The following is a 17,802-nucleotide window of genomic DNA, read 5'->3' on the forward strand; positions in this document are numbered from 1 at the left end:
TTGTTACCTTTAATGTTGTCTATTACAAAGAACATAAATAAGCCATTTAGCCCTTTGAGCCTGCTCCTCCATTTAATACAATCGTGGCTGAGTGAACACTTCAATGCCTTTTACCCACAATGTCCCATAACACTTCATGCTATCGATAATCAAAAATGTATCAACCACTACTTTAAATATACTCAAAGTGTGAGCTTCCACAGCCCTCTGGGATAGAGGATTCCAAATATTCACCCCCAAGGTAAGGGAGTTCAAAACTAGAGGAGAAAGAATTAAAAAGGACCTGAGGGGCATCTTTTTCACATAAAGGGTGATTCGTGTGTGGAATGAACTGCCAAAGGAAGTGGTAGATGCAGGCAACATTTAAAACACATTTGGACTGGCACATAAATAGGGAAGGCTTAGATGGAAATAGTGCGAGTTTAGTTGGGAAACATGGTCAGCGTAGGCGAGTTGGACTGAAGGGTCTGGTTGACACTAAGTGGCATCCAATAAAATATCAGTATTTTGACCATTTGATCGGAATTGAATGGTTACACAGATCTCCTCTAGAGGGTAAAGTGAGGGTAGCAGAAAGAGAAGTCAACATAGGTGTAGTTGGTGATGGAGGTCACAGATTGGTTATTAGATTAGATTAGATTAGATTAGATTAGATTAGATTAGATTAGATTAGATTACTTACAGTGTGGAAACAGGCCCTTCGGCCCAACAAGTCCACACCGACCCGCCGAAGCGAAACCCACCCATACCCCGACATTTACCCCTTACCTAACACTACTGGCAATTTAGCATGGCCAATTCACCTGACCTGCACATCTTTGGACTGTGGGAGGAAACCGGAGCACCCGGAGGAAACCCACGCAGACACGGGGAGAATGTGCAAACTCCACACAGTCAGTCGCCTGAGTCGGGAATTGAACCCAGGTCTCATGGCGCTATGAGGCAGCAGTGCTAACCACTGTGCCACCGTGCTGGATGTGTGAGGGTGGTGCAAAATGTACAAGCATGGCAGACCATGAGAGCAGATCTCCTGGCAGGAGTAACTACAAGCAGCTACAGCATTGGTAGCTGTGCCTTCAACTGCCAAGGCCGTAAGCTCTCAAATTCCCTCTCCTAGGCTTCTCAACCTCTCCACCTCTCTTTTGCCCTTTAAGATGATTCTTAATATCTTTCTCTAACCAAACTTTAAGTCACTTCTCCTGATACCTCCTCCTACATCTCGATGTCAAAATTTATTTGCTGATATTTCTGTGATTCCTTTGAGATATTTGTCTATGTTTAAGAGATTTTATTTACAAGCTGTTGTGGGTGTGGTAAAACAAAATGTGAAAAACCTTTTAAAGAATATGGTTGTCTATTTATATATCAATAATCGTACATAAGTTAAAGTATTACTCTACCGCTATAATGTATTGAGTAAATTTATTCAACATATTAAAACTGTGAAGTTGAATAAAGTAGAACAATTTCCTCAAACCTTAAGAGTCAAAGAGTGTGGTGCTATAAAAGCACAGCTGGTCAGACAGCATCTGTGGAGCAGGAGAATCGACATTTCGAGCGTAAGCTCTTCATAAGGAATGGGCATTCCCTATGAAGAGCCTATGCTTGAAACGACAACTCTCCAGTTCCTGGGATGCTACCTGACCGGCTGTGCTTTTCCAGCACCACACTCTTCGACTCTGATCTGCAGCATCACTTTCCCCCTCATATCTTAATATTAACTGAAACACCAGATAAATGGTTAAATGTCCAGTTATGCCATTTGTCCAGGGTTCCTGTCAGGTGAGAGAACTGCCACAAAATTGAAACTGTTGACTGGCATTGTACCCACGTATGTTGTACCCAGCTAATCCTTCAGTGCTGCTACAAGCCAAAATTACAAGGTCATTTAATAAGCTGCCAATGATGGAGGGACCATCATATCTCACCATCAAAGAAATCACATGTTACACAACATGATTGGGCAACGAAGGGCCATCATATTGTGTAGCCGAGAAAGAACTATAGGTTTCCCTTATTGGCATGCTTTGTAAAAGGGTGTATTTAAATAACATATCTTCAAGTGATATCCAGGTCATAGTTGCCTATTTCCTAGATGTAGCATTTTATTTTAATTCATTCTTTCAGAGCTGGCATTGCCGGCAAGTCCAGTAAATTCCTCTTGAACTGAGTGGCTTGCCATGCCATTTAAGAGAGCAGTTAAGAATCAAACACATTGGGCTCAATTTTATAGTTTACAATTTGCAGGTAGATAGGATAGTGAAGGCGGCATTTGGTATGCTTTCTTTTATTGGTCAGAGTATTGAGTACAAGAGTTGGGAGGTCATGTTGCAGCTGTACAGGACATTGGCTAGGCCACTGTTGGAATATTGCATGCAATTCTGGTCTCCTTCCTATTGGAAAGATGTTGTGAAACTTGAAAGGGTTCAGAAAAGATTTACAAGGATGTTACCAGGGTGGAAGATTTGAGCTATAAGGAGAGGCTGAACAGGCTAGGGCTGTTTTCCCTGGAGCGTCGGAGGCTGAGGGGTTACCTTGTAGAGGTTTACAAAATTATGAAGGGTATGGATAGGATAAATAGACACAGTTTTTTTCCTGGGGCCGGGGAGCGCAGAACTAGAGGGCATAGGTTTAAGGTGAGAGGGGCAAGATATAAAAGAGACCTATGGGGCAACTTTTTCACGCAGAGGGAGGTATGTGTATGGAATGAGCTGCCAGAGAATGTGGTATAATTGCAACATTTAAGACGCATTTGGATGGGTATATGAATAGGAAGGGTTTGGAGGGATATGGGCCGGGTGCTGGCAGGTGGGACTAAATTGGGTTGGGATATCTGGTCGGCATGGACCGAAGGGTCTGTTTCCATGCTATACATCTCTATGACTCTATGACTCTAAGTGCAAATTGCATTGAAGCTTTTCATGGAATCTTGCCAAACCAGTCACATTATTTGCTGTTCCCACTCCTGAGGCATGTGTACACACGATTTCCACATCATTGTGAATCTGGATGAGTGTTTTCATTCCAGATGCCCCTGCAGGGTTCAGACCTGGCAGATGGGGAAACTCGTCTCCTACTTTGTGGACAGGAACCTGGAGCTCCTGCTGTTTGAGATGATGCACAAGCAGAAACTCCTCATCTCTCAGGACCTGCAGTAGAGTCTATGACACCACACCATGGTAATCTGGTCCGAGGTTGCCACTTGGGATAAAGCCAAGGAGTTTTTTGAAGAGTTAACATGAAAGGGTTCATGAAGGTAACACTGTTGATGTAGTATATGTAGGATTTCCAGAAGGCGTTTGATACTGACATGTGAAAAAAGGTATAGGTCATAGAATGAAAGGGATGGTTGCAGACGGATAAGAAAGGGAGAGTAATGGAGGAATGGTTGTAGTGGAATCCTCTCTGAGTCAATACTGGGGCCCTTTTCTGATATTTATTAATTATCTGGATATTGGTGTGCTGGAGACAATTTCAAAGTTTGCAGATGACACTAAACTTTGAAAAAATTGTAAACTCTGAGGACGATAGTGTGGAACTCCAAAAGGACATTGACTAGTTGGTGGAATGGACAGGTAGATGGCTGATGAGGTTCGAGTTGAACTTCCACTTTAGCTGGAAGAACATGGAAAGACAATAAAAAATTGAGGGCAGATTTTAATGGGGGGTGGGTACAAAGCAGTGGGACTTGGGTGTTTATCCAAGATCATTGAAGGTGGTAGGACAGGTGAGGAGAGCAGTTAATAAAGCATATAGCATTCTCTGCATTTTTTAACAGGGGCATAGAGTTTAAGAGCAGGGAGTGATGTTGAACTTGCATAAAACAATTCTTAGAGCTCAGCTGCAGCATTGCATATAGTTGTGGCATCACATTATAGGATGTATGAATGTATTGGAGACAGCACAGAAACAATTTACAGGAATGGTTCCAGGAATGAGAAATGATGAGGATGGATTGCAGAAATTGGAACTGTTTCCTTGGAGAGGAGATTTCATAGAGATTTTCACAATCATGGTGGACTGGATAGAGTAGATAGGGAGAAGCTGTTCCAACTCGTAAAATAAAGGAAATCAAACGGGCATAGGTTTAAAGTGACATGCAAATGAAGCAAAGATGATGTGAGAAATACGTTTTGCACAGCAAATAGTTAGGGTATGGAATTCATGGCCTAAAAATGTGGGGGAGGCAGGTTCAATTGAGGCATTCAAGAGGATATTGGATATTGTGGTTCTGTTCGCCGAGCTGGGGATTTGTGTTGCAGACGTTTCGTCCCCTGTCTAGGTGACATCCTCAGTGCTTGGGAGCCTCCTGTGAAGCGCTTCTGTGATGTTTCCTCCGGCATTTATAGTGGTTTGAATCTGCCACTTCCGGTTGTCGGTTCCAGCTGTCCACTGCAGTGGCCGGTATATTGAGTCCAGGTCGATGTGCTTATTGATTGAATCTGTGGATGAGTGCCATGTCTCTAGGAATTCCCTGGCTGTTCTCAGAGTTGGAACTGACAACCGGAAGCAGTAGATACAAATCACTATAAATGCCGGAAGAAAGATCACAGAAACGCTTCACAGGAGGCTCCCAAGCACTGAGGATGTCACCTAGACAGGGGACGAAACGTCTGCAACACAAATTCCCAGCTCGGCGAACAGAACCACAACAACGAGCACCCGAGCTACAAATCTTCTCCAAACTTTGAGGATATTGGATAATTATTTGGATAGAAATGGTGTGCAGGAATATGAGGAAGAGGCATGAAATTGGCACTAGGCACTAGGTAGAGGCATGATGGGCCAAATGGACTCCTTCTGTGTCAATAAAATTGTGGGATTCATTCTCAGTCATCTGGAGGAATGCCCAGCAATATAGGAAGAAGGCATCTCTGATACCTCACACTTACTCTTTCTGCTATTGCACCCACCTCCCTCCAAAGCTCATGCTCCACCACTCTCACTGTTGCCTGCAGCATATTCCTCACTCGGTCTCTCCGTCCCGACACCACCAGCCCTGTAAGTCCTCTGTGCTGCTACCCACCTGAATCAACAGTAGTAGCTGTTTCATCTTCCATATTACCTGACTCTCTTCTCATTCCAGGAAGAAAACAGCCTACAATAGGGCAGAAAGTCACAATATTGTGACTACATTGTGCTGCTCATCATGAGGGCCCTCACCCGTTATATGATGATGACCCTGACTCTCACCACCGTGAGAAGGACCTGGACTGTATCAGATACTGCCTTACCATGCTGAGTTTCCTGAGTGAAGGCTAGTCCCCTTGACTAAGGCCTGTTGACAACAAGGACAAGCTTTCCATCTTTTTGTCTGTAATAAATGTCACAGCAAGACCACAGTAACATGAGCCCAGTGTCTGGCTGAGGGGCTCAAGTAGAATATTAGCAGCAAATTTACACAAACTGTATTTCCTGTCCCTGTCACTATTCATCAAACAGTATCAGTTGAATGTCAATTGTTTTCTATACAGAAATTCAAAAGCTGACTTTATCTTCACTCACTGAACCAAAATTGTTGAAGCATGCTTTAGGCTACAGGAAATCTATGGCTTGCCTTTTGGTAGATCAGTATGATTTCCGTGCTTCCAGCGAGCACCGGGGTCAAAGCCTTGAGATATCTATGCTTATTACAGTTGTCTGCAGCTGCACCCTGTTGTTGAGCCAGTTAATAATAATGTTACCAAAAAAAACACACGTCAACACAGTACTTAACAGTATCCCATCATGCTGATGATCAGATTAAAGTATTTCAGCCCAAATTAACTTGAGTTTCAACATAGAAGTACATCTAAAGCTTTTTCATGAATGGTGTAGCTTTGATGTCTTGTCAGTGGCTCCATCAATAAATTAGTCTGTTATTAACCCTGACCTTGAAAGTAATACATTACTTTCTTTACTGTGCATTTCAACATTTCTTCAGTTTTTTTCATATTAGTACACTTTCTTTTAAATTTTTTTTATCATTTACTTCCTGATTATTTCCTCCTGCTGTTTGTTGATCATTTTATTTTGAGGTGACCTTTCAGAAAAAATCATGTGGCTTGTAGATTGGAAAGATGACTCCAATGCATGAATGTTACCAGTTCCCCTTTTCACCAGATCAAAAATGCCCTCTCAACTGTTCTTCAAAATAGTAGTAAGTCCCCAATACAGTATTCTCAAACTGTTAAAAGGGTTAAGAGACCATTGTTGTAGGAATTGTTGTTTTGTTCATTTTGTTTGCTTTAATAATATATTTTATTTGTAATGATTTTTTTGACATTTTCACACGTTACTCTTTAGGTAGAAAAACATAAAGCCCGACCAACTATGTCCCTAAAATAATGCCTTTATTGCACTGCATGACATTTCATTCTTTTTCAGCTTGCTTTCCAGTCCCGATTTTCTGATACAACATTGATCAAGGAGTACCAGCCGGGGCCTGTGCGCTACATGGCCCATTTGGAAAGCGATTCCTCAGACTCATGTGATGACGGCACAGGAGCAATTTATTCATCGACCGTGACATCCAGGGACAGGAGGCCCTGACAACAGCAACACCCCGCAACTGAGCATGTGCACTGTTGGACTCTTAGACAAAGGAAGAACCCCTCCGTGACACTAGAGCTGAGCTGTCAACCCTCATTATTAATTCTAGGGTCTTAATATTTAATGTCATAAAACTGGAACAGAAGCTTCAGATTTGTGGAGGAACCATCATGCTAAACACAAACACATAGTTAAAGAGGTTGTTCCTTTCAGCTGTCTCTGGTTTATGTTACACACAAAGGAAAAGGATAGTCTAAAGCAATAGAAAAACTAAGAACATAATGTTGAGTAAGAGGAAAGTGTTTGATGAAATTGATCTAATGGTCATATATGAAAAGTTAAGTGCAGTGTTTTATTTCAAACAAATATATTTACTTTATTTCTTTAGTGAGGGCATTGGATTTTTATGTTGATTTTGCTTTAATTGTATTTGAATATTTTCAGAACAGTGCATTCTCAATTTGGCTGACCAGTCTATTTGATTCAGGTTGCGTATGAATTATAATGAGTGAAACTATGACTTTGATCCCTGTACAGTATGCTGTGGGGAAAGCAGACAGTTCAGGAGGGTAGGGAAGCTGAAAAGGAGAGGAAATGCACAGTGTAGAGCCCTAAGTAGACACAGACAAAATGATGGAAAGCCATAACTACAGGACAACTTTTTGAAAAATGTTTACAATTTAATTTAACATTAGTTATTTAAAGTGTCCAAGTTATTGAAGATAACTGTTTTCAAAGATCAAGCAAACATTAAAGCCATCTAACGATGTCCAAATCCATATGATTCTTATTAACTATTTTTAATTGTGTTTTGTTATCAGATCTTGGCTTATGGACTGCTTTGTGTAATTTATATTTGCTTATAGGATTATTGTGCCTATATGTAGTAAACTAGAGCTTTCCTACAAAATCTTCCAGAAATGCTGTTAATTGAAATGAACGAATCTGCCTTAGAAACATTTTTTGTTTGAGTTTGTTCATTTTGTAGAACATTGCAGAAAATATAAAATTAAGTGGCTTAACAAGATGGTGCATCTTTGTGGCAGTGGTAAGAAACATTTAGCTCTCACCATAAACTGCTGTCTTTAATCCTGACAGTCTGTTTGGCGCAACTGTATGGGAGCCTGTGTGCAGGTAACCTTCTTGTTTTCATGTTTGCAGCTGATACTTGGTCACTGGCAAATATTAGAAAGAGTTTAGCATCACGTTTTACAAAATTGAAGCCTTTTCTAACAGAGACATGATTTACATTGTTCTGTGATCAATTTTCTGCTACTAAAGTAGTATAATTTAGGCACTGCCCTCAATTTACTCAACCCATTTGTCCCAAAATGTAAAATCTCATACACTAAACAACTGTTTATGAGATCTGACTAAACCCAAGAATGGGAGTGAGAATAAGAAAAGTCCATTGCAGTAACAAAACACAACTATTAAAGCAAATTGGGAGTCTGAATTTGTATACTTGTATATTGGGCCATCCCTGTTCCCTAGAATTTTATTATTGCAGCTTTAAAATACGGAGTGGAATTAAAATTCGCTTGGACTACAAATCAGCAGCATCAAATCAGCTACCCATGATAAACATTGACCCAGTTCCTTTTCATATACTTTGGTCTAAAGCAAAATCAGAAGAGTTAATCAAGACCACACTGTGGTTCATTTTATGCTTCCACCAGAGTCAGATTTCACCATATAGTCGATTAGAGGAACGAACTGAAACCCACATCTCAACTTTAAAATGTGAATTTGGCATTCAAGCTGTATGAGGCCTAAAGTAGAATAATAGCCTGATAACTACCATTATTACTGACTTGCAAGGCAGTTCAAAGAATTTTAATTTATACAGTGTCTTTCACAACCTCAGAATTGCAAAAACGCTGCTTTTCTCCAAATGGTTTAATGTATTTTTTTTATGTCCATGAGAGTGGTTTGACATTTCTCTTAAAAGACAGTGTCTGAGATAGCATAGTCCTCCTCAGCAGTGCAGCAAAATGTTCACCCAGATTATGTACTCAGATCTTGGGGGTGGGAGTTGAATTCTCAGCCTTCTAACTGGGAGCTGAGACTGTAACCCCTGGGCCACAGCTGATATTGAAATGCTATTTCTTAATCCTCTGCCACAATGCTGCATAGAGAGAATGCTGTCAGGACTAGCCTTCCCATCAAAAACAGACATCCTGTTTGGCAGTCAGAGTTGTATGACAGGAACTCTGAAGATGTGCTCAGCTCATTGTATTATAACCTAATGTTTAAAGGAAAATTATATTTGTAAGTTATGTCCTTTGGTGGTCTATAAAGAATAAACTAGTGAGACTTTCATTTTTAATCAAGAAAGCATAAAATATAATTCTATTTTATGTTTTTTTTACTTTGTTACAGTGTTAATTCTCAAAAGGAAATGAGTGCTCAACAGCAATAGCGAAGTTGAGCATTTTTGAAAAATGCTGTGATGTTTTATCTTTATTCCAACAAATAATTTAGACTATATCCCTATTTCACTTGTTTAAAGAACTGAGGAATTTTAATATTTTAATAAATATTAAATATAGGCCAAATGGACTGAAGTGAAATATATTGTTTGAATTGGTTAGTAGTCGAATAGGGTGAGTGGGAGTTTGATGAGGAAATTCAGAAGCCCAGAGGCTGACTATTACATGGCTCCATGGAGTATGCTTTTAATGGGGAGACAGCAAGGAGGGTGGATGAAACATTTAAAACAGATTGAGTAGCTAATCAGCCACATTTCCATGTTTACCTGACCTCACCCCAATAAATTTGGTTGTGGGTGGTTGCCAGAATTTTCAGCTTGCCCATCATATATTAGTAATAATTAAGGGTCAAAATATTACTCCAATATTACCCTGCCCATGCCATGATTCAATTGGCGCGGCTGACCTTTCTTTTAAAGTGATTTTTAAAGCAGTAGGAATCAAAGAGTGTACTATCTTCAATGTGCAAACCCTCACTGCGTTCTGCCCGACCAAAAAAAGTATACACCCTGCTTTCCTTCCTGGACTGCAAAATTAACCATTACTTCTTCAAATTCTTAAGACGCTTGAACCAACGGCTCTAATATTCCTTGACATAGAATCTATGACGTCCAAATGCACCTGCTGACCCCTCACCCCCTTCCTGGATTAAATGCAGCCCGAGGTGTCACAACAGAATCTCCCCCAGGAAGTCAGCCTGAGCTTCAGGCTTGCATTCCATTTGGACAGGTGAACATCAAAAGTAAGGACCTGATGATGCTTTTGGGATCACAGGTGCACTTAGTGATGGTATCGAATTCCCAACCTCAGCAGCTGATTCCAAGTTTGGGTGCCTTTCTTTGATGAATGATAAGAGTATGGATCATATCCAAGAGAAGAAAATATTCTCCCTTGGAATGTCCATCAAAATATTGAAATGACCAATCTGCCTCAGACGAATGGATTAACCCAGTTCCACTAAATCCAGATATTGGTATTAGCAAGTCAGAGAGAGTTTAAAATTGGATTTAAAATTTGAGCATCTCACTCTACCACAACCCAATCCTTTCTGGGGAAGGTTAACATTTTCTCATTTGAGTCAATTAGAGTCATAGAGATGTACAGCACAGAAACAGTCCCTTCGGTCCAACTCATCCATGCAGACCTGATATCCCAACCCAATCTAGTCCCACCTGCCAGCACCCGTCCCATATCCCTCCAAACCCTTCCTATTCACATACCCATCCAGATGCCTCTTAAATGTTGCAATTGTACTAGCCTTCACCACTTCCTCTGGCAGCTCATTCCATACACGTACCACCCTCTGCGTGAAAAAGTTGCACCTTATATCCCTTTTATATCTTTCCCCTCTCACTCTAAACCTATGCCCTCTAGTTCTGCACTCCCCGACCCCAGGGAAAGACTTTGTCTATTTATCCTATCCATGCCCCTCATGATTTTAAAAACCTCTATAAGGTCACCCCGCAACCTCCGATGCTCCAGAAACCTCTATAAGGTCACCCCGCAACCTCCGATGCTCCAGGGAAAACAGCCCCAGCCTATTCAAACCTCTCCCTATAGCTCCAAGTCCTCCAACCCTGGCAACATTCTTGTAAATCTTTTCTGAACCCTTTCAAGATTCACAACATCTTTCAGTTAGGAAGGAGACCTGAATTGACTGCAATATTCCAACAGTGGCCTAACCAATGTCCTGTACAGCCGCAACATGACCTCCCAACTCCTGTACTCAGTACTCTGACCAATAAAGGAAAGCATACCAAACGCCGCCTTCACTATCCTACCTATCTGCAACTCCACTTTCAAGGAGCTATAAACCTGCACTCCAAGGTCTCTTTATTCAGCAACACTCCCTAGGACCTTACCATTAAGTGTATAAGTCCTGCTAAGATTTGCTTTCCCAAAATGCAGCAACTCACATTTATCTGAATTAAACTCCATCTGCCACTTCTCAGCCCATTGGCCCATCTGATCAAGGTCCCATTGTAATCTGAGGTAACCTTCTTCGCTGTCCACTACACCTCCAATTTTGGTGTCATCTGCAAATTTACTAACTGTACCTCTTATGCTCACATCCAAATCATGTATATAAATTATGAAAAGTAGAGGACCCAGCACCGATCCTTGTGGCATTCCACTGGTCACAGGCCTCCAGTCTGAAAAACAATCCTCCACTACCACCGTCTTCTACCTTTGAGCCAATTCTGTTTCCAAACGGCTAATTCTCCCTGTATTCCATGAGATCTAACCAGTCTCCCATGTGGAATCTTGTTGAACGCATTACTGAAGTCCATTTAGATCACATCTACCACTCTGCCCTCATCAATCCTCTTTGTTACTTCTTCACAAAACTCAATCAAGCTTGAGAGACATGTTGTGATGAAGTTTAGTTTACTCCCTGTGTCTTCAAATATAACAGCATCAGGCACAAACCATTTCTTCTTGTTTCTCTTTCTCTTCCCTACCCACTACCTCCCCCCCCTTCCAGTATGCTCACCCCCACCAGGATAGATGGGGCTACCTGACCAATTACAGTCAGACTCAAACCCTTAGTAAGTACATAAGAACAAACAAATTAGGAGCAGGAGTAAGTATTTCAGCCCTTGAGCCTGCTTCACCATTAGATAGGTTCATAGCTGATCTCATTTTGGCCTCATCTGCACTCTCCTGTCTACTCTCCATAAGTCTTCAACACATTGCTAATTAAATATCTGGCTATCTGCTCTTTCGATTTGTTCAATGTCCCAGCATCCATTGCACTCTTCAAGATTCATTACCCTTTGAGACAAATAATTTCTCCTCATCTCTGTTTTAAACCTGCTACCCCTTATTCTAAACCTATCACCTCTCATTCTAGATTACCCACATGAGGAAACATCCCTTTTACATCTTCTTTGTCAATCCTCTTTAGCATCTTATATACCTCAATTAGATCTCTCATTTTTCTAAACTCTAAAGAGCATGGACCTAAACTGCTTACTCTCTCTCCATAAGATAAACCCTTCATCTCTGGAATCAATCTTGTGAACCTCCTCTCAACTGCATTCAATGCAATTACATCCCTCCTCAAGGAAACCAAAATTGTACGTAGTCTCACCAATCCATGTACTGTTGCGACAACACTTCCCTACTTTTATACACTATCTCTTTAGCATTAAATACTAAAATTTGATTTGTCTTCCTACTACCTGCTGTACCTGCATACTAGTTGCCTCCTATTGCCTCAAATTGAAAATTCTTGTCCCTGTGCTTCATCCCACTTTACCTCTGGAATATCATCCATGCTACAAAACCCCTCAACTCTATATTCCTTCTTCTCCATCCATATGCTTTTCCCCTTCACCCTGCCCTTAATTCAGCAGCCATACCATCAGCTGCTTAGATTGATCTCTGATGTTTCTTCCCTAAATCCCACTACCTGCACCTCCCTTTCCATTGTGAAGACTCTCCAAAAAGCATACCTCTTTAACTAAGCTTCGGATCACGTCCACTAATATCTCCTCTGACTTGGCGTCAATTTCTTTGATTATGTCTCCAGGAAGCGTATTTCTGTCTGAAAGTTGTTGTATAAATGTGAGTATTTGTTACGCTTAATATTATCCCTTCCAGATCCAGAAACTGCAATTTTACAAATCAGTTTGTGAGGTCAGCCCACTGTTAAACCATGAATCATAGAGCCACATAAAATAATATCGATTTGATATACCTTCCTCATCTAAACATCACTGCAAAAGCATGCTTGGAGCAAGAGGAAATTAATTTTTGGATAGTACTGTGTCACCTGGAGGTTATTGTAAATGTCTAGTTGTAGAGATCTAGCAACAGAAATGAGAATCAGAGAAACTGAAGAGATACCTGATAACATAACATTCTGAAGTCATATTTTAACTTCAGCATTGCACAATCTTTTTGATTGTACGTTGTGTAAAAAAAAATTATTACAAGATCAATCGAGTGGAAAATTTCCAAAATATCCTGCGTGATTGTTATTCCCCTAAACTGATGTGGAATTGACGGTTTGGCATGACTGTGCTGAATAAGTATAGCTGATTAACTTGGTGCTACTATTTTCACATTGGAGTGTAAGGTTGAAGCAAGAGAGAAGGAAGTGGTAATTGGATGATGTCAGGCTGGAGTTTTAAGAGCTGTTTGATAATGGAAATGAATGCTGAAGCAGTTCCACAGCTATGAGACCCTTGAAAAGAATGACTTACAGTGAAACGCAGCTTAATAAGTCTTGACTACAGCTTAGTAAAGATGCAGGGATGAGACAAACCACATAGGATGCCCTAACTGACCACCAAGCTATTTAACTTTTAATCTTAAAAGCCCCAAAACATTAAAATCAAAATGCACGAGCTATTCTCTGTTAATACAGAGAATTATTCAATTTTATAGACTAAATTAGATTCTGATTGAGAGATGAGCACCATTTTACTCTGGTCATTTTTACAATGCATAGATATAAACATTTCTTTGATTTTTATGTGCTTTAATGCAAGAGAAAAGAATTGTAAGGAGTAAAGCCATGGAATTAATGAGCATGTGTCTAAACACAGTAAGTTACAAATTCTAAAGGCACAAAATAAGCAACATGGGCACAGCAGGAAATTTGTAAAATGAGAGCCACACATTTAAGTGCACAAAGAGGAAAGGACATTACCTTGAATATTATTGGGTCGGTAAAGATTACAGATGTCTTCAGCTCTTATTTTACTTGTAAATCAACATGACATTTTATGGTGATGTAATAAGGTGAACTGAGATCATAACCAAAAATTTTTAAAGCTAATTAAAATTATTTTAAACTTGAAACAAAACAGCCATAGTTGCTAAAATAATTGCTTTAACTATAAATCTGCCCACACTCCTCTTAATAGATGAATTGATATAGTGAGCTTTGTCGAACCAATTCTGCAGCCAGAACATGCATGTAAATCAGTGCTAATTGAATGACAGCCCTAGCTAGTCAAATCCTATGGTGTCAACTCATTAGCAAAATCATAATTTGTGCTATTGTCTTGTTCTGATAACTGCTTAGCCATACCTTCCTCATGGTATTATGGCTGTACATACACCACATGCTGGATGCAGTTACAGAGTCATAGACATGTACAGCATGGAACAGACCCTTTGGTCCAACTCATCCGTGCCAACCAGATATCCTAAATTAATCTAGTCCCATTTGTCAGCAATTGGCCCATATCCCTCTTCCTATTCATATACGTATCCAGATGCCTTTTAAGTGTTGTAATTGTACCAGCCTCCACCACTTCCTCTGGCAGCTCATTCCGTACATGCACCACCCCTTCTTCACAAAAAGGTTGCCCCTTAGGTATCTTTTAAATCTTTCCCATCTCACCTTAAACCTGTGCCCTCTAATTTTGAACTCACGTACCTTCTCCCTTTGGCTCAAACCCTCCAACCCTGGCAACATCCTTGTAACTCTTTTCTGAATCCTTTCAAGTTTCATAAGATCCTTCCTCTAGCAGGGAGACCAGAATTACACACTGTAGTTCAAGTAGATGGCTCACCATGCCTTCTCAAGGGCATTTAAGAATGGGGAAATAAATGCTGGCCAAACCAGTGACTCTCACTTCCCTAAAAGAATTTTTAAAATGCAGCAAAGCATCAGGAACCTATATAGTACCATAGAGTTAATAGCAACAGCACAATGTCCTCTAGGTGTGTCCCCAAGTATAGTAGGGCCAAGACATGATGTAGTTCTGTCCTCCTGATCCTTCAAATAACAGTGGTACCATCAAATGTTATAAAATGAGTACTTCATGGAGCTGTTGGAGCATTTTGCAATTACTTTCCTTTTTTCAATCATGGTAGTCTGTGACCACCTGACCATTAATAGAATTAAATCCAGCTTTATTCATGTACACTGAAGGTACCTTGATGGCAACAAGGAGTGTTGTCATCGCATCTACACTCGGAGCCTAGTCACCTGCAAGATATGATGCAACCTCCCTACCCCCCGTCTTTCCCTTTTTTCTTATTGACCAGGCTGTAAGTAATTCTCGAACAAACATACCAACAGGAAATTGCAGAAATACTCGGCACATCAGGCAACTTCTGTTGTGAGAAAGCAGAGTTAATATTTCTTCATCAAATCAATGCCTTATACATCCAACAGAATTCCTCTACTTTTATTTCCAAATAACTTAGAATTCCATTTGTCTTTTTCTGATCCTTTCTGTCTATATTTCCACTGTGTAGCCAAGATCATAGTCCACAATGTTAACAGTTTTACAATTTATGATGTGCTTGCTCTTTATGTTCTTTCTGAAAATGTAGAACATTCTTTCTCTTCAATGAACTTCACAGACTGAACTTCATTTTCTAATTATCTGCCCATTCTGCAAGCATTGTTTTTATTCCACAATTTCTTAGTCCTTCTTATAGTTTGCCACATTCCTTTAGTTAAAGCTTAAATATGAATATACTTATCTCATCAAAACTTATATCTATTTCTCTTATTCTAGAATTTGAATTGAATGTCATTTTGGGGTCTAGCTTGTTAATTAATCCTAAATGCTTCAAAATATGAACAGGAGTAGTCCATTCAACCCATTAAACATGCTTCAATTCTCAATTAGATCTTGGTTGATCATCCATCTTAATTCTGCTTTTGTGCACTATCTTCCTATCCTTTGATGTGATTAATCTGCAGAGACCTACTGATTTCCCAGTTAAGTATGCTCAATGACTAAGCTTTTAAATTCACCATCATCTGAATGAGGAAATTCATCTCAGTGGGAGAAAGTGAGGACTGCAGATGCTGGAGATCAGTGTGGCACTGGAAAAGCACAGTCAATCAGGCAACATCCAAGGAGCAGGAGAGACTCTTCTGCTTCTCGGATGCTGCCTGACCGGCTGTGCTTTTCCAGTGCCACTCTCTTCAAATTCATCTCAGTGGCCTGAGATTATATTCTATGCTCTAGGCCTGTTGGCCAGGGGAAACATTTTATCTACATTCACACTGTCACCCCCTGCAAGAATTTTATACATTTTAATAAGGTCACCCCCTCACTCAATGAAACGCTAAGGAATATAGACCCATCTATCTCTCTTCATAAAACAATCCCACCAGAGATTGATAAAATTTACTAATCCCAGATTAATGAGAATCTTCATTGTACTTGCTCTACGACAAGTTTATCTTATTCGATAAGAGGATGAAAACTGTACCGTAATCCTGGTGAGGTCTCACTAATGAATAAGATGAATGTGTTTTATATATTCTTTAATGGGTTATGAGTATCACTGGCAAGGGCAGTATGAGTGCCCATCCCTAAAGATCTTTAAATTGAGTGGCTTCCTAAACCATTTCAGAGGGCACTTAAAACTTAACCATATTACTTTGGATATGGATTCACATCTAGGTCAGACATATAAAGATGGCAGATTTCCTTTCTAAAGGGCACTAATGAACTAAATGGATTTTTACAGGTCTCCATTGCTGAAACTAGTTTAGAATCCCATTTATCCATTTAATTTAAATTCCACCATCTGCTATGTTGGGATGTGGACCAATTTCCACAGAGTATGAGCCTAGGTCACCAGATTACATGTCCAGCATCTTAACCTACTATCACTCTGAAGTACAGTTTTCTTATCACTGAAGCACCAAATCCGTTTAGTTGTTTTTCTAAAATCTACCCAAAGGAAAATAGTACAGAAAAGATTATTAGATTCAATATGTGCCAAGAAGTTACCATTCAGGAAAAATAAAGAAATCTAATATCTCTACAATTGCCTGAGTTTCCAGCACACAATCAGAGTTCAGGAACTTCAAATTAAGGATTCCTGATGAAGGGCTCCTGCCTAAAACGTCAATTTTCATGGTCCTTGAATACTGCCTGACCTGCTGTGCTTTTCCAGCACCACTCTAATCTTGACTCTGATCTCCAGAATCTGCAGTCCTCACTTTTGCCTGCTTAGGAGAAGCACCTCATTCTATTCAGCATTTCACATGGAGTAACTGATTTTGATAGAAAATCATAATTGACAGTATATATCTACTATTGGAAAACTACATGGACTGAGACCCTTGCCCCACCACCATTCCCCATCATCCAGTATAAATTGCTTGTTTGGATTTCCAACTTGGCTTCTGGTGAGCCCAGTTTGTTTTGCAGATCACCTAAGTCAGCAACTCAGGTTCAACATACCTATATATTAGAGGACAAGAACTTGTTTGCTGTCATGCTAATAGACTGAATTTTGCCATGAAAATAATAGCCTTAGAGTGCTCACTGTTATTTGCAAATCACACAGCAATTTCCTTAAACTGTGTATGTGCAGTTAAACACAGAAATTTAGATGTTATCCTCCACAGCTATGAGAAAGTAGCACCTTCTACCCCGAGCCATTGAAATATATTGAGTGCAATATACAGAAATTCCTGTACAGGCATCATCAATACAGACTAATGTTGCTACAGAAAACTAAAGCATGCCTATCTGGTTTAAGTAGGAGAAAGTGAGGACTGCAGATGCTGAAGATCAGAGCTGAAAATGTGTTGCTGGAAAAGCGCAGCAGGTCAGGCAGCATCCAAGGAGCAGGAGAGTCGACGTTTTGGGCATGAGCCCTTCTTTCCTGAAGAAGGGCTCATGCCCGAAATGTCGATTCTCCTGCTCCTTGGATGCTGCCTGACCTGCTGCGCTTTTCCAGCAACACATTTTCATATCTGGTTTAAGTACTCATTTAAAAGCATGCTAAGTTTTAATTACTGTAAAACCATTTCTTTTGGTTATAGAAATAGGAATGGTTT

General features: G+C 40.1%; 1 protein-coding gene across 3 annotated transcripts in view; it reads left to right on the forward strand.

Annotated features, from left to right (window-relative positions):
• si:dkey-100n23.5 (cyclic AMP receptor-like protein A) overlaps positions 1-10,174 on the forward strand; it is a 213,975-nt gene extending 203,801 nt beyond the window's left edge. For all 3 annotated transcript variants that reach the window (XM_043700836.1, XM_043700837.1, XM_043700838.1), the window contains one exon: positions 6,367-10,174. In XM_043700836.1, the coding sequence (XP_043556771.1) occupies positions 6,367-6,531 (165 nt within the window). In that variant the 3' untranslated portion in view covers positions 6,532-10,174. The remainder of the gene's footprint in view (positions 1-6,366) is intronic.
• The last annotated feature ends 7,628 nt before the right edge of the window (positions 10,175-17,802 follow it).

This window comes from Chiloscyllium plagiosum, chromosome 12, assembly GCF_004010195.1.
Source record: "Chiloscyllium plagiosum isolate BGI_BamShark_2017 chromosome 12, ASM401019v2, whole genome shotgun sequence".
Taxonomy (NCBI): Eukaryota; Metazoa; Chordata; class Chondrichthyes; order Orectolobiformes; family Hemiscylliidae; genus Chiloscyllium; species Chiloscyllium plagiosum.